Source organism: Schistocerca nitens, chromosome 9 (genome assembly GCF_023898315.1).
Source record: "Schistocerca nitens isolate TAMUIC-IGC-003100 chromosome 9, iqSchNite1.1, whole genome shotgun sequence".
Lineage (NCBI taxonomy): Eukaryota > Metazoa > Arthropoda > Insecta > Orthoptera > Acrididae > Schistocerca > Schistocerca nitens.
In genome coordinates, this window is record NC_064622.1 from 16538518 (window position 1) to 16564969 (window position 26452).

At 43.2% G+C, this 26452-nt stretch overlaps 1 protein-coding gene across 34 annotated transcripts in view; it reads right to left on the reverse strand.

Annotated features, from left to right (window-relative positions):
• The window catches only part of LOC126203013 (UDP-glycosyltransferase UGT5-like), a 972471-nt gene that overhangs the window by 892173 nt on the left and 53846 nt on the right, over nt 1-26452 (reverse strand). For 9 of the 34 annotated variants that reach the window (XM_049937219.1, XM_049937218.1, XM_049937239.1 and 6 more), the window contains exons 3-5: nt 23795-24375; nt 13533-13755; nt 3033-3252 (exon numbers count right to left, since the gene is read on the reverse strand). The exons of 23 other annotated variants lie outside the window; for them this stretch is intronic. In XM_049937219.1, coding sequence (XP_049793176.1) covers nt 3033-3252; nt 13533-13755; nt 23795-24375 — 1024 coding nt within the window. The remainder of the gene's footprint in view (nt 1-3032; nt 3253-13532; nt 13756-23794; nt 24376-26452) is intronic. 2 more of the 34 variants (XM_049937245.1, XM_049937247.1) reach the window with 1 other exon arrangement.

Here is a 26452-nt window from a genome sequence, read left to right on the forward strand (position 1 = left end):
GTTAACTCTTTCACTGCTTTACCAGCTGTAAAAACAAACATGGCGGGCAGTGGAACAATTGAAGGTGTAGAAACAAGATGGCTGACAATGGAACAGTTGATGGTGTTCCTGGCGGTTGTTCTGAATCTTTCAGAGGTGTCGGGGGGGGGGGGGTTCTTTCTTTCATGTGTGTGTGTGTGAGAGAGAGAGAGAGAAAATGGAGAGAGAGAGAGAGAGAGAGAGAGAGAGAGAGAGAGGGAGAGAGAGAGAGGGAGAGAGAGAGTAAGAGTAAGAGAGTGAGTGTGACAGTAGGTTTTAGAATTTTTTTGTATGTGTGTGTGTGTGAAAAGGGGGAGAAAGGGAGAGAGAGAGAGAGAGAGAGAGAGAGAGAGAGAGAGAGAGGAGGGGGGGGGGTGTTTGTGTGTGTGTGTGTGTGTGTGTGTGTGTTTGTGGGGGGGGGGGGGGGGCGTGAGAGCTCTATTGGTTGGTCTTCTCTAATAATTCTTTGAGGGCAGAGAACAGAGCTGTATATTCATTTATCACTTATTTGCCTTCCGCTATGGTTTTTGTATCTGGTAATTTTCTTCAATTATTAGTTTTTGTGGGGGACTGTTGCTGCATTTGAGAATTTTCAAATCCGTGTTGATGTTTGTTGGGTTATGTTTCTTGTCCATGAGGTGTTCAGCAAATGTGGAATGACAGCTGCTACTTTTTAATGCTCTTTGGTGTTCTGTGTATCTGGTATTAAAGTTTCTGCTTGTCTGCCCTATATAAACTGCCTTGCAGTCCTGGAATGTTAGTTGGTAAATACCAGATGCGTTGTGTTTGTCTGTGCTTCTGTTGGTTGTCCTTGGTTTTCTCTGTGTTGAGTTGTCTGTCATGTAGGCTATTTTTACCCCTTGTGTTTTGCTAAAGGCGGACCCTATCCAAGAACATACGTATCGTTAAAGCAAACACGGAAGAAAAGAGCTTCAACACCAAGATGATTATTACGTGAACAAAGTTACACTGGCATCCATCAGTGTTTTCCAGGAGCTCAACTTCTCCTGTCAGAGAGTCCAGGTTTTGAGCGGGGCCGTCAATTAACACCACTGAACAGAAACAATAGGTAGATCTCACAATACTTCCCATGCGGAGTATAAATGTACATGTTGTTGTTGTTGTTGTTGTTGTTGTGATCTTCAGTCCTGAGACTGGTTTGATGCAGTTCTCCATGCTACCCTATCCTGTGCAAGCTTCTTCATCTCCCAGTACTTACTGCAACCTACATCCTTCTGAATCTGCTTAGTGTATTCATCTCTTGGTCTCCCTCTACGATTTTTACCCTCCACACTGCCCTCCAATACTAAGCTGGTGATCCCTTCACACCTCAGAACATGTCCTACCAACCAGTCCCTTCTTCTTGTCAAGTTGTGCCACAAACTTCTCTTCTCCCCAATTCTATGCAGTACCTCCTCATTAGTTATGTTGTCTACCCATCTAATCTTCTGCATTCTTCTGTAGCACCACATTTCGAAAGCTTCTATTCTCTTCTTGTCCAAACTATTTATCGTCAATGTTTCACTTCCATACATGGCTACACTCCTTACAAATACTTTCAGAAACGACTTCCTGACACTTAAATCTATACTCGATGTTAACAAATTTCTCTTCTTCAGAAACGCTTTCCTTGCCATTGCCTGTCTACATTTTATATCCTCTCTACTTCGACCATCATCAGTTATTTTGCTTCCCAAATAGGAAAACTCCTTTACTACTTTAAGTGTCTCATTTCCGAATCTAATACCCTCAACATCACCCGACTTAATTCGACTACATTCCATTATCCTCGTTTTGCTTTTGTTCATGCTCATCTTATATACTCCTTTCAAGACACTGTCCATTCCGTTCAACTGCTGTTCCAAGTCCTTTGCTGTCTCTGACAGAATTACAATGTCATCGGCGAACCTCAAAGTTTTTATTTCTTCTCCATGGATTTTAATACATAATCCGAATTTTTGTTTTGTTTCCATTACTTCTTGCTCAATATACAGATTGAATAACATCGGGGAGAGGCTACAACCCTGTCTCACTCCCTTCCCAACCGCTGCTTCCCTTTCATGCCCCTCGACCCTTATAACTACCATCTGGTTTCTGTACAAATTGTAAATGGCCTTTCGCTCCCTCTATTTTACCCCTGCAATCTTTAGAATTTGAAAGAGAGTATTCCAGTCAACATTGTCGAAAGCTTTCTCTAAGTCTACAAATGCTAGAAACGTAGGTTTGCCTTTCCTTAATCTATTTTCTAAGATACGTCGTAGGGTTAGTATTGCCTCACGTGTTCCAACATTTCTGCGGAATCCAAACTGATCTTCCCCGAGGTCGGCTTCTACTAGTTTTTCCATTCGTCTGTAAAGAATTCGCGTTAGTATTTTACAGCTGTGACTTATTAAACTGATAGTTGGGTAATTTTCACATCTGTCAACACCTGCTTTCTTTGGGATTGGAATTATTATATTCTTCTTGAAGTCTGAGGGTATTTCGCCTGTCTCATACATCTTGCTCACCAGATGGTAGAGTTTTGTCAGGACTGGTTCTCCCAAGGCCGCCAGTAGTTCTAATGGAATGTTGTCTACTCCCGGGGCCTTGTTTCGACTCAGGTCTTTCAGTGCTCTGTCAAACTCTTCACGCAGTATAATATCTCCCATTTCATCTTCATCTACCTCCTCTTCCATTTCCATAATATTGTCCTGAAGTACATCGCCCTTGTATAGACCCTCTATATACCCCTTCCACCTTTCTGCTTTCCCTTCTTTGCTTAGAACTGGGTTCCCATCTGAGCTCTCGATATTCATACAAGTGGTTCTCTTTTCTCCAAAGGTCTCTTTAATTTTCCTGTAGGCAGTATCTATCTTACCCCTAGTGAGATAAGCCTCTAATGTTCATGTAGGAATAGTACATGCGGGAATGCGAATGTCTAGGCACACACTAATTTTTCGTAGGCAGTTGCAGGGAGAAAAACCCTCCAACCTCGCGCAAACGTCAGATTTCTCTGCTCGCTGCAGCCCGCTCACCTGGGGACGGTGAGCACCTCGTCGAGCGCCCACTGCAGCGACGCCTCTGTGACGTTGCTGACGGCTAGCGTGACCGCGTAGCCCTGCCTCTGGGCCTGCACCATGTTGAGCAGCTGGTCGCCGAACACTGGGATCCCCACCAGCGGCACGCCCCTGGCCGTCGCCTCCTGCGTGCTCAGCAGCCCGCCGTGCGTGATGAACGCCCGCACGTTCTTGTGGGCTGCGAAACAGGCGAAGCGAAAGCTGTAGCCGCCACTCGGCTGGTACACTGCAGTCGTGATAACGTGCGGCGTGATTTTCTATCGCACGCACCGTGTCGACAACAGCCTCTGGACAGCAAAAGCAGTTCGCCCAAGAGGAATTTCGGAAATTTGTGGTAAGTTCCTATGGGACCAAACTGCTGAGGTCATCGGTCCCTAGGCTTACACACCACTTAATCTAACTTAAAGTAACTTACGCTAAGGCCAACACACACACACACACACACACACACACACACACACACACACACACACACGGAAGAGGCCATACCTATGCAATTTGATACAATTGAAATCTCACCCACTTCTCCCTCTGAAATTAGGAAAATAATAAACTTGCTTAGAAGCAAAAACTCACATGGAATTGATGGCATTTCCAGCAAAATACTAAAAGCTTGTTCTCAACAGATAAGTAAGATTCTCAGCCACCTGTGTAATAGCTCTCTGGAACAGGGCATTTTCCCTGATAGACTGAAATATGCTACTGTTATACCTTTGCATGAAAAAGGGGATAGATCTGATGTCAACAATTACCGTCCAATCTCCCTTCTAACAGCTTTATCCAAAATTCTCGAAAACGTAATGTATTCAAGAGTATGAAACTTCCTGGCAGATTAAAACTGTGTGCCCGACCGACACTCGAACTCGGGACCTTTGCCTTTCGCGGGCAAGTGCTCTACCAACTGAGGTACCGAAGCACGACTCATGCCCGGTACTCAGAGCTTTACTTCTGCCAGTACCTCGTCTCCTACCTTCCAAACTTTACAGAAGCTCTCCTGCAAACCTTGCAGCGCACACTCCGCTGCAGAGTGAAAATCTCATTCTGGTATTCAAGAGTAGCTTCACATATCTGTAAAAATGAAGTACTAACAAAATGTCAGTTTGGTTTCCGGAAAGGTTTTTCAACAGAAAATGCCGTATATGCTTTCACCAATCAAATTTTGAGTGATCTGAATAACCGAACACCACCTATTGGGATTTTTTGTGATCTCTCAAGGGCTTTTGATTTTGTACATCATGAAATTCTGCCAGAGAAGCTCAAGAATTGTGGCAAGAGTGGGACAGTGCACAAATGGTTTAATTCGTACCTAACTGGAAGAGTGCAGAAAGTTGAAATAAGCAGTTCTCATAATATGCAAAGATCAGCACATTCCTCAAACTAGGGAACTATCAAGAATGGGGTTCCACAAGGGTCACTCTTGGGTCCTTTGTTGTTCTTAATATATATTAATGACTTGCCATTCTATATTCATGAAGAGACAAAGTTAGTTCTCTTTGCTGATGATACAAGTGTAGTAATCACACCTGACAAACAAGAATTAACTGATGAAATTGTCAATAATGTCTTTCGGAAAATTGCTAAGTGGTTCCTTGTAAACAGACTCTCACTGAAGTTTGATAAGACACAGTACATACAGTTCCGTCCAGTAAATGGTATGACGCCATTAATAAATATAGACATTAATGAAAAGCATATAGCTAAGGTAGAATATTCAAAATTTTTAGGTGTGTCCATTGATGAGAGATTAAATTGGAAGAAACACATTGATCATCTGCTGAAACGTTTGAGTTCAGCTACTTATGCAATAACGGTCATTGCAAATTTTGGTGATAAACATCTACGCCTATTTTCACTCATTGCTTGCATATGGCATCATATTTTGGGGTAATTCATCACTGAGGAATAAAGTATTTATTGCACAAAAGCGTGTAATCAGAATAATAGCTGGAGTCCACCCAAGATCATCCTGCAGACATTTATTTAAGGATCTAGGGATATTCACAGTAGCTTCTCTGTATACACACTCTCTTATGAAATTTGTTATTAACAACCAAACCCAATTCAAAAGTAATAGCAGTGTGCATAACTACAATACTAGGAGAAAGGATGATCTTCACTATTCAAGATTAAATCTAACTTTGGCACTGAAAGGGGTGAATTATACTGCCACTACTTTGGTCACTTACGAAATAGTATCAAAAGTCTGACAGATAACCAACAAGTATTTAAGAAGAAATTAAAAGAATTTCTGAATGACAACTCCTTCTACTCCATAGAGGAATTTTTAGATATAAATTAAGAAAAAAAAATAAAAAAGTTGTTATATTAACTTAAGTATGTTGTTAAATTAACTTAATTATGTCATGTATTGGAAAATTTGACTTGTTCCACATCATTACAAAATATTGTATTCATGATCCATGGAACTAGTATTAATCTAATCTAATCTAATCTAATCTAATCCGAGGGAGGACTCGAACCTCCCACGGGGAGAGCCTCGTGAACCGTCGCAAGGCACCTAAGACCACGCGGCTATTCCCGCTCGGCATCCAAAATACGACAGCCATGAAATGTAGGAACTCCTTTCCTGCTTTACAGCGCTGAAGTTTCATAGAAAACACTCTACTTACACTGGAGTCCAAAACTAAAGAAACAAAGGAAAATTATGCAAGGTTGCCTTTATTTTTCCACAAAACAGTATAAACAGGTGACAGGATACTAGAAACAGTGTAAAGAATACAGAACGTAAACAATTGCAACAAGCGTAACGTAAGACAAAAATTTTCTTCGTTTTTTCCAACTTAACGGATTGGCACGCAGCTGGTTAATGTGCTCAGCGTGGGATCTGACCATCTCCGGCATCAGTATAGGCTTGACATCGACAGGATATGCTGTGAGTGATGTCACGAATCTCATGTTGAGGCACTAACGCCCATTCTTTCCGTAGCGCTGCTTCCAGATCTTGCAGAGTGGTTGGTGGATGGTGGCGTGGTGCAACCCGTTTCCCAAGTGCACCCCACATGTGCTCTAGGGGATTCAAATTCGGAGATCGAGCACGCTACAACTTGCGTGCAGTATCCTTCGTTTCCAAGAAAACTGCAACCACACGTGCTCTTTGAGGCCGAGCATTATCGTCCATTAATACGTAGTCCTCGCAGTAACCGCACGTGAAGTCCCAAGATCTCGTCACGCTACCCGACAGCAATTAAATCTCGCCGATACACCCGTAAAATTTCATGTTCGAGTGGTCAACATAATCCCTGCTTACACCATCAGCGATCTTCCTCGATATCGGTCTCTTTCGGCCTGCCACGGTGGCCGAGCTGTTCTAGGCGCTTCAGTCTGGAACCGCGCGACTGCTACGGTCGCAGGTTCGAATCCTGCCTTGGGCAAGGATGTGTGTGATTTCCTTAGGCTAGTTAGGTTTAAGTATTTCTAAATCTAGGGGATGATGACCCCCACAGTGGTCAGAGCCATTTGAACCATTTTTTCGGTCTCTTTCCACAATGTTTGGGTCCCGAAGTCGTGTTCCACGTTCCCTCCAGATCCGAATCCTTTGGGAGTCACTCTGCAGACCAGATCGGGACTCACCCGTGAAGAGAACGATGGCCCACCGTTCGACCGTCCAGGGGTCAGTTGACGACTCAACTCTAGACGTTCCCTTGTGTGAAGACGCGTCATAGGTACACATGCAGCAAGTCCCCGACAATAAAAGCCACTCTGCCGAAGGCAATTGTACTCCGTTTGCCTCGATACAGCACGACCAGTGGATGCTGCGAGATCAGATGCCAGCTGCCGCGCAGTACCAAGACGGTACCGTCGTGCCGTTACAGCCAATCCTGATGTCATTCGCGGTCGACCCTGCCCAGGTTTTAGGGATACAGTATTGGTGTCTATAAACTGCCGCCATATCCGAGAAACAATGGAACGATTCACATTAAGCCATTCGGCTACATCAGTTTGCGACTTCCCTGGTTTTTTTCTTCCTACGGCCTTCCACCTCAAAGTGTCTGGTAGGCGTCTTCTCTGTGCTATTCTGCACCGTCTGTGATTGTGTACACAGCGACTGTGGATGTGGGACTACCCTGCAGACACTACCCCGTTTCATAGGTGCCATGACGTCATTGTTGGAATGGTTGTCCGTTGACTGGAATGACATCTTCCAGGCAGAACGCGAGCGTACGGGCATCTACTGACAGTTTGTATGATTATATTGTGAATTACACACACGTCGGCGAAATAGCGGTTTGTTGCTCTAATTTTGGACACCAGTCTGCTGCCAGTACAGTGCAGACAGAACTTGGTTCCACTCTTCTCGAAATACCTTTAAGACTTGTGGATGACCTTTTGGGCGATCTGAACTGACACATCGCACAAACATACTAAAGATGCTGTATATTGATCAGACACAGAGTCCGATCAAAACAAACAAGAAACCCATGCACAGTAATTCTCGATTTGTGGGTAGAATACTGACAAATCGTAGTTTTGGAACAATCGCACCGAAGCTTTTCATAAGTAACTACGATAATTTTTTTACTGTGAAAAACTGTAACAATTTACAATTTACACAGCACTCCAATCAAGCAATAATCATCTTACACATAAGTACTTATGGTATCTCACTCTAGTAACTTCACAACATTTTATTGATGGGGACAGAATGTTGTTTACCAGGATCTGTCTCCTGACTTATGGATACTTGATATCAAAGAAGGCCACAGTTCTGTTGTTTATTGTTCCATCTAGGGCATTTAGCTACAGGACATGTGATGTACTCTCCATTCTACAAAAATATCCACAGATATGCAGGGTATCTGAATGGAAACCAAGAGAAAAGCAGCAGATATTCACATCACATATACTGACTTTCATTGTTGCGGAAACATACACTACATAAACAAAGTGGGCGGCAAAGCCATCAGGTACACACACACACACACACACACACACACACACACACACACACTCCATAAAAACGTCTTTCGGTGTCCTACATTTGTATGGAAAACCCTAGTAAGCATCAAACACGTTCTTTAATATGAGGAACAGCTGTTTCACAGCATCAAGAATACGAACCAAACTATGTCTTTCGTCGGTAGATTTGTCTTTCAGCAGGTTACGTGTCTCACGTTTGTGATTATAGCCTGTTATAACCGTTCTCAGCTGTGCGTCTGGGTTTTCCACAGTGACGTAGCACGTAGCTCCCTCTACCATAAACGAACTTTTTCAGTATACTACATTTCCATAAAGTCTGATATCAGCAATGGCGAATATTTTCTGTAGTACCATCTGGAGAACAGACGATGGGAAGGTCCAGTTTACAAGTATAGGGTCGGTGCCAGCTACGTTGGCGACATTGTGAGTTTAACGTGCTGTTGTAGTTACCCTGATCAAACTTTATAGCAGAGATGAGAGGGAGCAGAATACCCTTGGTCACTTGTTGGCAACTGGTGACAGAGTTGTTTTTGGCAGCAATGGTCTGTCTAAGTAGCAAGTTAAACGCAATGACATGTGAGGTGTTCGAACAACTACATCTTCTTATACATACAGAGTCACATAATTTCCTACAGATTCAGCCAGAACCTATCCTCAGGACTTTTATTACAGCTGACTACAGTTTCTATCAGAAACGAGTGTTGTTCCTGTCACCCGTCCTGTGAACTAATGTACACTTGGCCTTACGCACCAGAGACAAGTATTAATCAGTGACTTTTTCCTGTTATTAACTGAAATAAACTGTATATTGAGAAATCAGTAAAGGAAACAAAAGAAAAATTCGGAGTAGGTATTAAAATCCATGGAGAAGAAATAAAAACTTTGAGGTTCGCCGATAACATTGTAATTCTATCAGGAAGTCGTTTCCGAAAGTATTTGTATGGAGTGTAGCCATGTATGGAAGTGAAACATGGACGATAAATAGTTTGGACAAGAAGAGAATAGAAGCTTTCGAAATGTGGTGCTACAGAAGAATGCAGAAGATTAGATGGGTAGATCACATAACTAATGATGAAGTATTGAATAGAATTGGGGAGAAGAGGAGTATGTGGCACAACTTGATAAAGAGAAGGGACCGGTTAGTAGGACATGTTCTGAGTCATCAAGGGATCACAAATTTAGCATTGGAGGGCAGCGTGGAGGGTAAAAATCGTAGAGGGAGACCAAGAGATGAATACACTAAGCAGATTCAGAAGGATATGGGTTGCAGTAAGTACTGGGAGATGAAGAAGCTTGCACAGGATAGGGTAGCATGGAGAGCTGCATCAAACCAGTCTCAGGACTGAAGACCACAACAACAACAACAACAACAACTGAAATTCACAACAGCAGCTGTTTGAGACGCAGACCAGCTGCCTCTTTCCAACACTATTCCAGTGAAAACATTAGGTACTACTTCTCTGACAGTTTTAGTTGTGTCCACGTCGGTATTTCACCGTCTTTTCGCTGTGGAAGTTTCTGAAGTTCCATCAGTGGCTGCTTCTAGGTGTCACCGACCAGTGACATCTTTATACTGGCGAGGAGCTCACTGAATACTGGATACTTCGTACTGATACGCCTGCTGCTCGTAGCTGATCCTTTACACAGTTCTTAATTAGCCTCTGGAACCTTACATGCGCACATGGTAACCTTAACTCTCGTTTAACACTCCAAATCTAGCTCTGGCTTTATCCTACCACGAATTTGTCCTTGACCCTCCACTTGTTTCGTGAGGTGACAAATGTGAGTTCCATGCTGGCGTATTTGTTGACCGCCAAGAGATAGCTGGTTTCCAGTTGTGCTTAAAAGCGTTATCTTCCACAAGTATCATGTTTGCATTTTTGGCTCATCATGTCGGGGGCTGGCTCGACTAGGAAGCGCGTTCAACCTCTTCTTTATAGTATGAGATAACTGAAATATTCAAAGGCCATGTTGCCTCCCCCCAAAAGTACGTTAATGGGCACTACACAAACTGCCGTTAACACAATTAAAGTTTCTCATTTTTTGTTTCTTCTACTACACTTTAAAGAAAACATCATATCAACGTCTATTTTTTTTATAAACACTCTATCATCGAAGGGTCTTGGTAGTTTCTCATAGACAACCACTTCCTCGTCCCCTGCTCGTAAACACAGCCTATTTGGCTCTGGTGCAGTCACTACAGTCGTGATTACACAAATGGAACGACAGCAGTTTCCTCCATCAGGGTCATTATACAATTTTTACACAAATATTTAACAAAATTACATTTTGAATAGCACACAAATACAATAACTAAAATAACCAAACATCATGTAGGGAGAAATCTGATAGGTTTGGACCTTCTTGTCTCATTCGATATCGAGCTGTGCTTTATCTATGAACTTATCAATGCCTTCCAATCTTTTCCCTGCTACTCTTACGTCATCCATGTTCTACGTGACTAGTTCCAAAGGCAACTCAAATCGTATTTCTGAGGTATTGAATTTAGTTTCATATTTTCTCTACGATCTAGGTTCGTGTCTTCATTTGCTACTATATTTCTTCTAGTGTGATTCGCCTGGGGCGTCTTATGAGCCAAAGAAATTGGTACACATGCCTAATATCGCGAATGGCCCCCGCGAGCATGCAGAAGTGCAGCAACACGATGACGCACGGACGCGCCTAATGTCTGAAGTAGTGCTGGAGGGAACTGACACCATGAATCCTGCAGGGCTGTTCATAAATCCGTAGGAGTACGAGTGAATGGGGATCTCTTGTAAACAGCACGTTGCAAGGCATCCCAGACACGATCTATAATGTTCATGTCTGGGGAATTTGGTGGCCATCGAAAGTAAACTCAGAAGAGTGTTCCTAGAGCCACGCTGTCGCAATTCTGGACTTGTGGAGTGCCGCATTGTCCTGCTGGAATTGCCCAAGTCCATCGGAGTGCACAATCGACGTGAATGGATGCAGTTGATCAGACAGGATACTTACGTACGTGTCACCTGTCGGAGTCGTATCTCAACGTATCAAGGGTCCCTTATCACCCCAACTGGACACGCCCCACGTTATTAGAGAGCCCCCACCGGCTTGAACAGCCCCCCCGCTAACATGCAGGGTCCATGGATTCATGAGGTTGTCTCCATACCCGTACACGTCCGTCCGCTGGATACAATTTGAAACGAGGCTCGACCGACCAGGCAACATGTTTCCAGTCATCAAGAGTGAAATGTCAGTGTTGACGGGCCCAGGTGAGGCGTAAAGCTTTGTGTAGTGCAGTCATCAAGGGTACACGACTGGGGCTTCGGCTCCGAAAGCCCATATCGATGATGTTGCGTTGAATGATTCGTACGCTGACACTTGTTGATGGTCCAGCATTGAAATCTTCAGCAACTTGCGGAAGTGTTGCACTTCTGTCACGTTGAACGATCCTCTTCAGTCGTCGTTGGTCCCGTTCTTGCAGGATCTTTTTCCGGCGGCAGCCATGTCGGATTCCTGATATTCACGGTACACTCGTGAAATGGTCGTACGGGAAAATCCCCACTTCATCGCTACCTGGGAGGTGCTGTGTCCCATCGCTCATGCGCCGACTGTAACACCACGTTGAAACTCACTTAAATCTTAATAACTTGCCATTGTAGTAGCAGTAACCGATCTAACAACTGCGCCAGACACTCGTTGTCTTAGATAAGCGTTGCCGGTCACAGCGGCGTATTCTGCCTGTTAACCTTCCCTTTGTATTCGAATATGCATGCCTATACCAGTTCCTTTGGCACTTCAGTGTATATAGTGTGGACCGTCTTGTGTGTAAGATGAAAAGATATAGTAGCAAATGTAGACATCAACATAGATTGTAGTGAGGAAATGGAAAAGAAAATCAGTACCTCAGAATAATGTGTTAGAATATGTAATTAATATTCCGCTAACTAAGAATTTGTATAAATCTCAGCGTATGTTCAAGAGGACTGTGAAATGAGGTTATTACAAAACACTCATATACCTGGTAATCGTATTAAGAAAACAATTTCGTCAAACAGAAGTCTATGGAGACAGTTAAGTACTAATGAATGATAAATGAAAAGCACTAGTTTGCTTTTGTTCTACAATATTGTAGAACAAAAGCAAACTGGTGCTTTTCATTTATTATAATGTTGTTCTACCAAGAACCGACGGAAGATTCTGTTAATATACTAATGAATGGTTGTATGTAGTACCTAATATGAAAGACTTCACAATTTTGTGTAACACATATCCATATGTGGGATCTGTATCCTTTACAATTCTTCTGATATCTGTTTGAAGAAATTATTTTCTTAATTGCTAGTTGTGTAGGACCAGGGATTGTGAGTTCCTGGAGCTTGTTTACAACCGCACCTCCTGGTGAACAGTCGGCGACCATGCCGCCGCTTGCTCCAAGATGGACGCAGCATGGATTCTGGTTGTCATTTTGGCCGCCGGTGGTATTTTATTTTCCACCTACCGGGCTTATCTACCGAGTATTCTCCTACCCGCCACCTGGGGACGAGCCCTTTTGTTGTGCCATCTCAGCTGAGTCGCTTATGCTAATGCCTTCGACTCTACTGTGGGCAATGGTCTGTATTCTCTCATTCGCCATTCCCTGAATGAAAAATGCACGTAGCAGTGGAAGAACTAACTCCACTGCATCTTGTAATTGCTCTCTAGAATGAAATGATAATTAAATCAAGACCCTAAGCTGCTGACAGGCGTTGATATACATCAAAGGGGACAGTTGAAAACGTGCTAAGCTTCCGAAAGGGTCTTGATTTAATTATCATTTCATTCTGGAGAGCTGCACGGCCACCGGTGGTATCCGCTCTTTCGGACATTCGTATATGCTCTCTTTCTGTTACACTATGGCAACTCTGAACAATTTGGATACCGGGTACCTTTTGGGGAGAAATAATTGTTTTCTTCGTGATACAGTCTTGTTCCATTAATTTCTGTAGCACACAGTCTGGTGGGAATCTACAATAATCCTAGTCCAGACCCAGTTTGTATCGAAACAAAAGGTATTTTTGAAGAAATGTTAATCTTCCCGCCCCCTCCCCCCCCCCCCCCAATTCCAACCTCCTCGTCCATTTTCTTCTCCCATAACGACCCTTTTCCCCTTTTCGTGCTGTCCACTGCCATGGCGCATGATGCTGCAGCCTCAGACAAAGGAACAGAATTTAGTGCTTCTTTTTTTTATTCGTCAGTCTCGTGACTGGTTTGATGCGGTCCTCCACGAATTCCTCACGCGCGCCAAACTCTTCATTCCTGGAGTACTACCTGCTCCCTGCGTCCTCAACAATTTATTGGATACATTCCGATCTCCCCACAGTTCCCTCAAACACCGTGGATGTCCCATCATGCTGCCCCTTCTTCTTATCAATGTTTTCAGAATTTTTGTAGACGTATAAATAAGAAATACACTTACAGAAGCTGACACGTCCACCGCCGCTTGTTTCTTGTGTCACCGTTCGGTTTTAAGAGTTGGTGTGACGCAGACACGGCACTCACCCAGTATGTCGGACTGCGGCAGCCACTTGCCAGTCTTCACATTCGGCGGTTGACCGGGCAGGGACTCCGTCTCCCATTTCCACAGCACTCGCTGCTTCAGCTGCGAAAACACCTTCAGGAAGGCGGACCGCTTCTCCTCCGGCCAGTGGGCACTCTGCAGGTTAGAGCCCATACTGAAGTATATCGCCCCGTCTGTGGCCTCGTCTAAAAACTTCTGTATATCCTGCAGAAGAAGGAAAGCTATTTCAGCAGGATATCTATATATTTTTCACAACTAATGGATAGGTACACGTTTATTTGTTGGACGATTTAATATTAACTGCACTCATACCCGTGGTGCCGCGTTACATGTGATATACATGTCCGTCACATCTGTAGAGGACAAGGGGTTATTTTTATGAAATACGGTGCGAAATTGCGATTTAGTGTGTTTCAGTGCGCGATCCGCCAGCCTCACGGCAGACGGCGGACGAAGGCTGGCCGACGCGTTATGCAGGTGACACAGTTTTGCAATGAGCGTCAGTACGTGTGTACGTGCGCGGCAGCTATCAACAGCCAGAACGCATGCTTAGCAGAATTACGCAGGCGCGGGCCGCCTGTGGCGCGGTTGCGTTAGCCAAGTCATCGAGAAGGTTCTAATAAACACGGCGCCACGTAACCGGCCGATTCAGCAGCATTCTACACTATTTCAGGGCATCAGAGGTGGTCGTCGGCATCGGTTGGAGCGATTGGCTGTTTGGTCGCTGTTACGTCGTCGTCATCAGTGACGCTGTCCCCGAGGACCGGCCGGCGGTGGGCGTTGCCCACTGCTGCACCGGCGACTCCCGGCGTCGTCACGAGCTGCAGCGTCTGCAGGAGGCAGCCGAGCTGGGCCGGGCCTCGTGCCGCTAACCTCCTACCGCCTGCGCAGCCGCTGACCGAGCACGGCGTTGCGTTCTCCGGGCTGCGAGTATCAGCACGTCTCCACCACGACACGAGCGGTGGGGCTGAGCTACCGGAAAACGTATTGTGAGAACCGACAATAAAGAGGAAGATCGCTAAAAACAGCCACCTTCTTCTGCCCAGCCACGCCCTACAACCCTGACCACGCCACCCACTCCAGTCATCCTATTACACATCAGTTGAGTTCTACTGCCAGTGGGGTGTGCAATCTGAACGCAGGCATTCAAAGATGGTTGAGGGTGGAAAGGTTAGTTCGCTGAAATATCGAAACTCATCCAGAACTAACTGTCAGTGTCATTAAGGGATTGTTTAGTGTTTCTTTCTTTGATAACTTAACGGCGGCTACAATTTTGCTTCAGCTGCTGTATTTAATATGATATTCTTGCAGTCTGAATCAGTATAGGCATTGTGGTCACAGCCGAGAGCTCTTTACTAGAAGCCTCAGGAAGGAGTGCGAGGAGGAACCGAAAGACATAATCACTCGCACAGTGATGTCGTGTGTAATGCATCAGCGATGTATTGTTGACGAATTGTTTACACTTCAAGGACATATAGCAACCGTATAATCGCGATGTATACGAAATATAGCAGAAGAAATTCTGATATTGGAAGCTTCATACATTTGTTTCGTCCATTCCACACTACCACTACTTACACTACTAGCCATTAAAATTGCTACACCAAGAAGAAATACAGATGATAAATGGGTAATCATTGGACAAATATATTATACTAGAACTGACATGTGATTACATTTTCACACAATTTGGGTGCATAGATCCTGAGAGATCAGTACCCAGAACAACCACCTCTGCCCGTAATAACGGTGTTGATACGCCTGGGCTTTGAGTCAAACATACCTTGGACGGTGTGTACATGTACAGCTACCCATGCAGCTTCAACACGATACCACAGTTCATCAAGAGTAGTGACTGGCGTATTGTGACGAGCAACTTGTTCGGCCACTATTGACCAGACCTTGCAGCACTCGAACAATTTCTGTATCCAGAAAGGCCCGTACAGGACCTGCAACATGCGGTCGTGCATTATCCTGCCGAAATGTAGGGTTTCGCAGGGATCGAATGAAGGGTAGTGCCACGGGTCGTAACACGTCTGAAATGTAACGTCCACTGTTCAAAGTGCCGTCACTGCGAACAAGAGGTGACCGAGACGTGTAACCAATGGCACCTCATACCATCACGCCGTGTCGATACGCCAGTATGGCGATGACGAATACACGCTTCCAATATGAGTTCACCGCGATGTCGCCAAACACGGATGCGACCATCACGATGCTGTAAACAGAACTTGGATTCATCCGAAAAAATGACGTTTTGCCATTCGTGCACCCAGGTTCGTCGTTGAGTACACCATCGCAAGCGCTCCTGTCTGTAATGCAGCGTCAAGGGTAACCGCAGCCACGGTCTCCAAGATGATAGTCCATGCTGCTGCAAACGTCGTCGAAATGTTCGTGCAGATGGTTGTTGTCTTGCAAACGTCCCCATATGTTGACTCTGGGATCGAGACGTGGCTGCTCGATCCGTTGCAGCCATGCGCATAAGATGCCTGTCATCTCGACTGCTAGTGATACGAGGCCGTTGGGATCCAGCACGGCGTTCCGTATCACCCTCCTGAACCCACAGATTCCATATTCTGCTAACAGTGATTGGATCTCGACCATCGCGAGCAGCAATGTCGCGATACGATAAACCACAATCGCGACAGGCTACAATCCGACCTTTATCAAAGTCGCAAACGTGATGGTACGCATTTCTCCTCCTTACACGAGGCATCACATTAACGTTTCACCAGGCAACGCCGATCAACTGCTGTTTGTGTATGAGAAATCGGTTGGAAACTTTCCTCATGTCAGCACGGTGTAGGTGTCGCCACCGGCGCCAACCTTGTGTGAATGCTCTGAAAAGCTAATAATTTGCATATCACAGCATCTTCTTCCTGTCGGTTAAATTTCGCGTCTGTAGCACGTCATCTTCGTGGTGTAGCAATTTTAATGGTCAGTAGTGTACAAATAGATTGATGTTCTACATTTGCATCAAAAATTGAACCAGGTTTTTGCTTGGATGCGTCTTCAGTACAGTAATTTGGTTACTTCCCGGATAAACGCTTACTCGCTTTCCACCTGAAAAATGTGATTTCTGTGTTTACATTCGTTATTACTGCTTGCTACGAAGACGTCCTTTTCATTGTTTTTCGTTTGCCACCCTTCAGCAGGACAGGTAAATTTGCTTCTGCATGAAAGCGAGCCTTCGTAATGCCGTGTACTGTGGTAACGTTTCTGTGAACACTTTTCTCTACCTCAGCTGTCAGTAGTTTAGCGCCAGAGGTTTACAGTGTGTCGCTGAATAGAACATTTCAAGTCAAAAACTTTGGAAGCGGTTGAATCATTTCAGACCCTGTATTTTATACATGTTTCTGTGTGTTTTGATACAAGGAATCAACATAAAGTGGGATAGTCTATGTTGATAAAACACCCTGTGTAAATCAAGTTTCAAATGGACAGGTAGTCCTTCTGATCTCTCGAAAGAGAGAATGGGCTATTTGTGATATGTAGATATGTCGTCTTCGCTGTTCCTGTACGACGTCATACTAGCGTAACAGGCGACGATTTTGCCCCAGAAGATGGCAACTCTTGAGCGGAACGCTCCCCTTGGTGTTTGTGACCACCATCACTAACACTCTCACACACATCAACATCCATTCAATGTACTTCAAGTAAGTTAGACCATACATTGAGTACTTTGAATTCTTTTCCTCGATCTTATATTTTATCATATCTTAATGTTCTACACTAAGTTTTGTAACACCTGACCGATAATTTATTATTTTTATCCTCGCTTTGACTTGTAGAAACGTTTATTATTACTTTTGTGCTTTCAAATGTTTGATTAATTCTACTGGAGGAATGATGTTAAATTATAGGCTCCTTTTGTAAGATTCCATTACACGACATTACATTACATTACATTACTACTTCTTCCATAGATCATGAATACATTTCATAATGCTGTGGTACGTGTCAGTTTAACATAAGTTTTCTTTACAAAATGTCATTAATTTTTTAATTTTTAATTTTTTTATTTTCTTAAATTATTTTTTTTTACTATTACTACTCCATACCTAAAAATACATCTATTGAGTAGAAGGAGTTGTCATTCAGGAATTCTTTTAATTTGTTTTTAAATGTTGGTTGGCTATCGGTCAGACATTTAGTGCTGTTGGGCAAATGACCAAAGATTTTTGTGGCAGCACAATTCACACCATTCTGCATCAAAGTCAGATTTAGCCCAGAATAGTGAAGATCATCCTTTCTTCTAGTGTTGTAGCTATGCACTTCGCTGTTATTTTTGAATTGGTATTGGTTATTAATAACAAATTTCATAAGTATATATATATATGTTTTGAAGGTACTGTGAATATGCCGAGATCCTTAAATAATGTCTGCAAGGTGACTGGGTGGGCTCCAGCTATTGTTGTGATTATACGATTTTGTACAACGAATACTTTTTCTCTTAATGATGAGTTATACCAAAATATGATGTCATATGAAAGCAGTGAATGAAAATAGGTGCAGTAGATTAATTTATTGATATGTTTATCACCAAAATTCGCAACAAGCCTAATAGCATAAGTAGCTGAACCTAACCGTTTCAGAATATCATCAGTGTGTTTCCTCCAATTCAATTTCTCATCAATAGATACACCCAGGTATTTTGGATATTCTGCCATAGCAACAGACTTCTGTTCCAAATCTATATTTATCAATGTTGTTATCTCATTTATTGTCAGAATTGAATATACTGTGTTTTTTCAAAATTTAGTGAAAGTCCATTTGCAGAGAACCACTCAATAATTTTCTAAATGGCATTATTTACAACTTCCTCATTCGATTCCTGTTTGTTGGGTGTGAGTACTATACTTGTATCATCAGCAAAAAGAATTTGCTTTGTATCTTCATGAATATAGAGTGGCAAGTCATTATTATACACGAAGAACAGTAAGGGAGCCAAGACTGAATCCTGTGGGACACCATTCTTGATACCTCCCCAATTAGAGGACTCTGCTGGGTTTTGCAGATTATCGATACTATTAAATTCAAACTTCTGCATCGTACCAGTTAAATATCAATTAAACCATTTGTGCACTGTCCCACCCATAACACAATACATAAGCTTATCTAGAAGAATTTCATTATTCACACAGTCAAAAGCCTTTGAGAAATCACAAAATATCCCAGTGGGTGATATTCAGTTATTGAAAGCCTTTAATATTTGATCAGTGAATGCATAAATAGCATTTTCTGTTGAACAGCCTTTCTGAAAACTAAATTGACATTATGTTAGTACTTCATTTTTACAAATATGTGATATATGATACTGCTCTGGAGTACATCACTTATTCAAGAATTTTGGATAAAGCTGTCTGCAATGAGATTGGGTGGTAGTTGTCAGCTTCAGACCTATCCCCTTTTTTATGCAATGGTTTAACGACAGCGTATTTCAGTCTATCTGAAAAAAATGTGCTGTTTCAGTAGGCTACTACATATGTGGCTGAGAATCCTACTTACCTGTTGGGAACAAGCTTTTAGTACTCTGTTGGAAATGCCAACAATTACATGTGAGCTTTTATTTTTGAGTGAATTTACTATTTTCTTAATTTAAGAGGAGAGGTGGGTTGAATTTCAGTTTTGTCAATTTGCATAGGTATTGTTTCTTCGATACACTGCATCGCATTTTCTAATGAATAGCTGGATTCTATTTTCTCTGCAATACTTAAAAATGGTTATTAAAAATGTTTTCTACTTCTGACTTCTTGTTAACATACTTTTCATTGAGTTTGATATAAATACAGTCTTCCTGTGCTCTCAGTTGCCCTGTTCCCCTTTTGACAATATTCCAAACTGCTTTAATTATATTATCGGAGGTGCTAATATTACACATAATGCACTTACTTCTGGACTTTTTAAATATATTTTCTTAATGCAGTGCAGTAGTTTTTATAATAGTTAAATGTTTCTGGATCATTACTCCAGCTGCAAGACATATTTCCCATTTCTGTTTACAAGATATTTTTATCCCTTTTTGAGACATACCTTTTTAGGTGGTTTCTTACAATTATGTTTCACTGTTTTCTTAGGGATAGCGTTTCCAGATATACACACATAGGTATCATGAAACAGGTTAAATTTTAAATTAGCATGAGATTCCCTATACACCTCATCGCAGGTAACTGTTGCAAGCTTTCCCTACAATTTTCATTAGTTAAATCGTTAACTGAATGCACGATTGTGGAGGATTGTTTTGTATTACTACATGGAGCAATGTCAGTACAGTAACTAGTGTAATTATCTGTGCATCATTATCAGACAGACCATTCTTAACAGGAAAAGATTTTACTTGATTAAATGCATCTTGGTCTGTGAAAACATTATCTATCATTGTGCTTCTTTCCTGTACCACACGAGTAGGAAAATCAATAACTGACGTCAGACTGAAAGACCCAAGCAATACTTCAAGATAAAGCTTTCTATCAGACTCTTTCAGCAAATCTACTCTGAAATCCCCATATAAATGGTTCAAATGGCTCTGAGCACTATGGGACTTAATTTCTGAGGTCATCAGTCCCCTAGAACTTAGAACTACTTAAACCTAACTAACCTAAGGACATCACACACACCTATGCTCGAGGCAGAATTCGAACCCGCGACCGCAGCGGTCGTGCGCTTCCAGACTGTAGCGCCTAGAACCGCTCGGCTACGAGCGGCGAAATCCCCTCAAACAATAATTTGCCTTCTTCTGACTGACAGATAGCACAAGAAAGAATACAATTTTTTTCAAAAGTAGTTAATAATTTTCCACATGGTACCTATACATGACAACAATTATAAAAGTACCATTATTTAGTTTAAGCTCACATGCACTTGCTTCTGTATGTTGCTCTAGACAAAATTTTTTAGTTTCTAAATTTTTCATGCTCTGACAGATTTCAAGATATATGGCAACTCCTCCTCTCTCCATAGTGTGTCCTCTTACATGTGCTGAAAGCTTACATCCACCTACATTTACCATTCCCATATCTGTGACTACATGATGTTCAGAGGGGCGTAGTAGATCTATTCCACCCCAAATGTTCTAAACAAACAAGAAGCTCATCTACTTTGTTTTTTTAATCTCCTGATAATTTTATGTAATACACTAACATTATTTTTAATTGTGGTTTAATGAGAATCTTGTAACATACTGACATTATTTTTCTGTATTTTTACGAGAATCTTGTGATATTTTAACATCTCTAGTACCTGCCTGTCTGAGCTTCTCATTAAGCTTAATTTCATTCTATGTTGAATCACTGGACACTGATCTTAGGCTGAAGAAGAAGTACTCCCATGAGTTTCAGTGCCCCTCCTTAAAGGTTTTGCTATCATTCCGGCCAGTTTAAATTTCCCTTTCCTATTGAGATGCAGGCCATGTCTTGTGAAGTCCCACCTACCAAACCATCAACAGGAACCAAACACCGTAGCCATCTGAAGCAGCTGATGTAGCTCCACATTGACCCTCCTGACAGAGGTGTTCAGTTGAGACCGATGTTAATGTGATGTGTTAATGTGATAATTTCGAACGTATCTTTTTCGCCCATGAAGTTGTATTTTGATAAACTAACAAACACGTGGAACGCCAGGATATGTATTTAATAAGCAAGGTCTTAATTGATAAGCACGTAATGGAGTTTGATGAATAGTTCTGACGTTGGTTTTTGGCTACTTTTCGTGCTAAATACGTATAAAGTGAGGTCGCATAAGCCAACAGTTTGGATTAGGAACGCACTTGTTAATGTTGCGCATCCACACGATCTGGCCACATCAATGTGGAAAACATTAGGGTTGAAAAAGCACCAGTACCATTTGCCGCTTCGGATCACACTCAAATGTCGTTAACTGGATTTGAAAGGGAGACAAATGTTGCGGTGCCCTCCAGAAGGGTGCGGTCACGTCGAGTGCGGATGCACCCCCACAGTGTCATTAGAGAAGGGCTGAAACGTCCGAGGGGGTCAGCGCTGTCAAAGTTTGTCAACAACGCCTTCTTGTTGCTCAACACACTGCGACCTGTCGTTTTAAAAGGCGAAATGTCTGGGAATCAACTCCCCAGGGAAAGGGATCGTTTCATTGTCGCCATTTATGCCGCCCACTCAGGCGTTTTCGAGACTCTTCTGAGCGTCTGTGCGTCTGTAATGCTTCCCTGGGCCAGCCATAAGGAAAAAGTAACCAACGCTGGGCGCTGAGGTTCTGACCTCCATTGCAGAGGTGTCAAAAGAAGGGGTGAAATGTGGGTAAGAGGGGGCTGTGACGACCTTCCCACTGTGGGAAACGTCCACAGTGGCTTTGGGCATAATTGTGGCGAAATTTGGTGCCGGTGTGACGTCATTAACCCACCTTACAGCTCAAGTGAACTTCCGAGTTGTGTCCCCTTTTTTTTCTTTCCAAAGATATGCGTCGCAGTGAGAGACAACTGAAATGTTTCGTAAAAGTGATGTTTTAATTTCGCTGGGCAGTGAACAGAAGGCTGCTGCCTTCTTGCCCCATACCGCCTCGGCCACGGGAGTCTGGAGCGTCGCCGTGCAGTCAGCTCTGCTCTGTGTGTGTGTGTGTGTGTGTGTGTGTGTGTGTGTGTGTGCGAGGGCGCACCGAAAAGTGGTGATCCGATTCTTCTGTGGACTTCGGAGCTGTGGCCTCTTCTTTTCGCACGTGTCGTCACCTTGCTGTTTGAAGCGTCACAGAGCCCGAGGGTGACGTCACAGGACGTCACGCTTATGCGCTATTACAAAGGAAAGTTGTAGGCGCTTTTGAGCCAAATTTCAGACTTAAGTTTCCTAGTGGGAGGCAAGTACGGGATACCGAAAAAGTGTTGTTTTAATTTTGTTGCGTAGTGTATCATGTCATCAAGTTTTGGAGCGTGGTTGATACGACGAGTGTGTCTCGCTAACAAGGTGAACGCTCGGAAGCCATCGTAATCAGGAAACAAGTGAAGTATCACCGTGCAGCTGTGACTTTTCTTTATTCTTTGTACCGGTTCTCCGTGGGTCACCATGAACACGAATCAGCCGCTCAAAGCTCGCCTTACCATACACGGCGGAACAGCTGTATCGTCTACCAAGTTGGAGTCTTATGGTCTGTCTTTGCTGGCGGAACGTATTTATTGCATTTCCTGTCTGAATTTTTTCTTCTACAGTCATATACTTTCTGTGGTTTTTGTTACCCGTTTGAAAACGCGCTACATTACATTCGCGGCAGTATTTGATATTGAATACTTTAAAACGCCTAACGAAATTGACTCATTTGACGACGAGGTTAGTTTACGGACCAATACATTCCACATTCTGTAATTTTCAGTGCGATAGGGTCCGCAGATGCGACGAATTTTTTGAAAGATTTCTTGCAGCCTTCAGCTGCCATTCTCTTTATTTCCTGCACGATTGTACAATTCCGGCCTTACGCCATTTTCAGGTAATTTATGGTTCATCTTGTAGTGGCACATTATGTCACATACGTCGTTGCTCCTATGACATCATGTTATGCTCATAAAATAAATCCGAGGTGTTGGCGCTACTTTAGGAGCACGGTACTTTCGAGCAGTGGTTGCAAAGCTAAAATAGCGTGAGCACCTCGGATTTATTTTACGAACATAACATGACGTCATAGGAGCAACGACGTATATGACATAATCTGCTACTAAAAATCATCCATAAAATACTTGAAAATGGGCGAAGGCCGAAATTGTACAATCGTGCAGGAAATAAACAGAATGGCAGCTGAAGGCTTCCAGAAATATTTAAAAAAAATCCACCTTCTCCCTTAAGATACAGACGAAAACGAATTAGGCACACAAACCGTTGTCGAAAACGAACAAAGGACTCTGTTAAAAAAAATACCGTAGCTAAAAGGGTAAAGTTTCCTCATGTTAACCCATGTATACTTTCGCAAGAATTTTACTGTTTGAGGATTTCTTTTTAGCATGTGCACCAGTTTAAATAAGCATACAGATTTTTAATAATGAGAAAGACATCCCGTAACTGAAACCAAATGATCTACGTAGAACTGTTCCGTGTGTGAAGCAAGTAAATGCATATGGACTTAGAGGTATTTCAATAAGAAGGATTTAAGCCAGAAGGAGTGACAGAGGGAACTCATTTTAATGAGGTATTGTAAGAGAAGGCTAATCAACACAGAATGTATACAATGGCTAAAATTATAAAAATTCATGAAACAACATATCCAGATTCGTTAAGCTACTGTCATCAGGGCTTACCTGGGGCAGCTTCTTTGGTTGCCTGACATGCAGTCCACCAACTTCCACCATGCTCGGTACAAGTGGCCGAGGACATCCGTGGGTGAAGTGATAATTAACCAGGAGAAGCGACGTCTGTCTCTCGATTTCGGATAGTGAAGGTAGTGACGGATCCTTCAGATACGTCTGTAAAATTGAATCCAGCCTCGGCAGATACAGAAACTGTCGGACGATTTTTCCTACTGTCCCAACAAGTGTATTCTGAAGTCTCTCGAGAAAACTCATGTGCGTGCCTAACTCGAGGAATGGATTCGGCACGTAAGAATACGGGGTCGGATTTCCCACCATGTCGGCCATCCAGTCCGTTCCCCCGAAGGTAGACAGAACGATCACAGGTGCTTTCAGACCATGAGCGTATCCGTGTAGGCATTCTGTGAAGATATTCTCCAAAACAATGACGTCAAATTTTTTGCCCGACTTGCGCAACTTCTGTACATTTTCGTCTTTCAGAAATCCGTGACACGTTTTTTCAGCAAATTCTAAGAACTGTTTCATCAAGTCCAAGACTCCCGTCGCCGCCTCTTCGAATACGTTGAGATCGCCTGAAAAGAAAAAGACACAGTGAGCTGAAGTGCGTCGCTTGTGCAACCAGGCGAAATGTCTAGTTTGAAAAACGACCAAGTGCTCCGTTGTTAAAACTCTAATTCCTTACAAGTAGTGGGCTCTACTCATACTACCTGCAAGTTCACTTTTATACACTACTGGCGATTAAAATTGCTACACCACGAAGATGACGTGCTACAGACGCGAAATTTAACCGACAGGAAGAACATGCTGTGATATGCAAATGATTAGCTTTTCAGAGCATTCACACAAGGTTGGCACCGGTGGCGACACCTACAACCTGCTGACATGAGGAAAATTTGAATCCACGACTGGCTTGTCCAGTTCCCTAATTGGGGTACAAAGGCGAGACAAATACATTCATACGAGCCTCCAACCAGCAATGTTCATGAATTTACTGAGCATGTGTTTCAAGCATGACCAGAAACTCCTCAAGACAACATTAAGAGGACAGTGCTTCTGTGCCGCTGGAAGTGTACATCTATATCAGCATCTACATACATACTCCACAAACCACCGAATGGTGTCTGGCGGAGGGTACCCTTGTACCACTACCAGTCAGTTCCTTTCCTGTACCACTCGCAAATAGAGTGAGGGGCAAACGACTGTCTACAAGCCTCCATACAAACCCTAATTTCTCTCAACCTATTTTCGTGGTCCTCACGCGAAATGTATGTTGGTGGCAGTAGACTCCTTCTTGCAGTCGGTCTCAAATGCCGCTTCTCTAAATTTCCTCAATAGCGCCTCACGAAAAGAGTTTCGCCTCCTCTCCAGGAATTCCCATTTCAGTTCACAGTGGATTTCCATAGTAGCTGAGTGCTGATCGGACTTACCGGTAACAAAACCAGTAGCACGTCTCTGAATTAGTTTGATGTCTTCTGTCTTCCTTTAATCCCACCTGTTGAGGAGCCCAAACACTCGAACACTACTCAAGAATGGGTCACACTAATTTCTATACACTATCTCCTTTATAGCTTCTCCCAAAAAAACTGAGTCGACCAACTGATATCCATACCACCAACCTTACGTGTTCGTTCCATTTCGTATCGCTTTACAGTGTTACGCCTAGATATTTGATCGATGTGACTGTGTCAAGTACCGCATTACTAACGCTCTATTGGACCGGTACAGCATTTTTCTCCCACTCATCTGCATTAACGTATATTTCTCCACATTTAGAGCTACCTGCCATTCATGATACCAACTACAACTTTTGTGTAAGTCATCTCCCATGTTCCTACTCTCACATAGTGACGACATCTTCTCTAACCACAGCATTATCAGCGAACATCATGTCCGTCACATCTTTTAAGTATATTTTATGTATACAGAGAATAAGAGCAGTCCTACCACACTTCCCTGGTGCACTCGTGGCGATATACTACTTTCTGATGAAGACTTGCCATCGAACTCTTTGGGACACACATATGTCGGAACCTCATCCACATGATGCGAACTTCATCAACTGTCTACAGTGGGCATCCATGTCAAACGCTTTGCGGAAATCTAGGAATATGGAATCTGCCTGTTGTCCTGCATCCACGGTTCGTAGGGTATCGTGTGAGAAAAGGGAAAGCTGAGCTTCACACGAGCCACGCTTCCTAAATCACTACTGATGTGGTGAAAGGTGCTTTTCTGCCTGAAGAAAATTTATTAGATCACACTCACACCTCATACTAATGTTAATCACGGCTGTTTCGAGACAGCACCTTGCCAATGTATGCCACTGGCCCTTGGTCCAGACATTAGTCACAGCTGTTTCGAGACAGCACCTTGCCAATGTATGTCACTGGCCCTTGGTCCAGACATTAATCATGGCTGTTTCGAGACAGCACCTTGCCAGTGTATGCCACTGGTCATTGGTCCAGACACTAGTCACAGCTGTTTCGAGACTGCACCTTTCCAATGTATGCCACTGGCCCTTGGTCCAGACATTAGTCACGGCTGTTTCGAGACAGCACCTTGCCAATGTATGCCACTGGCCCTTGGTCCAGACACTAGTCACGGCTGTTTCGAGACAGCACCTTGCCAATGTATGCCACTGGCCCTTGGTCC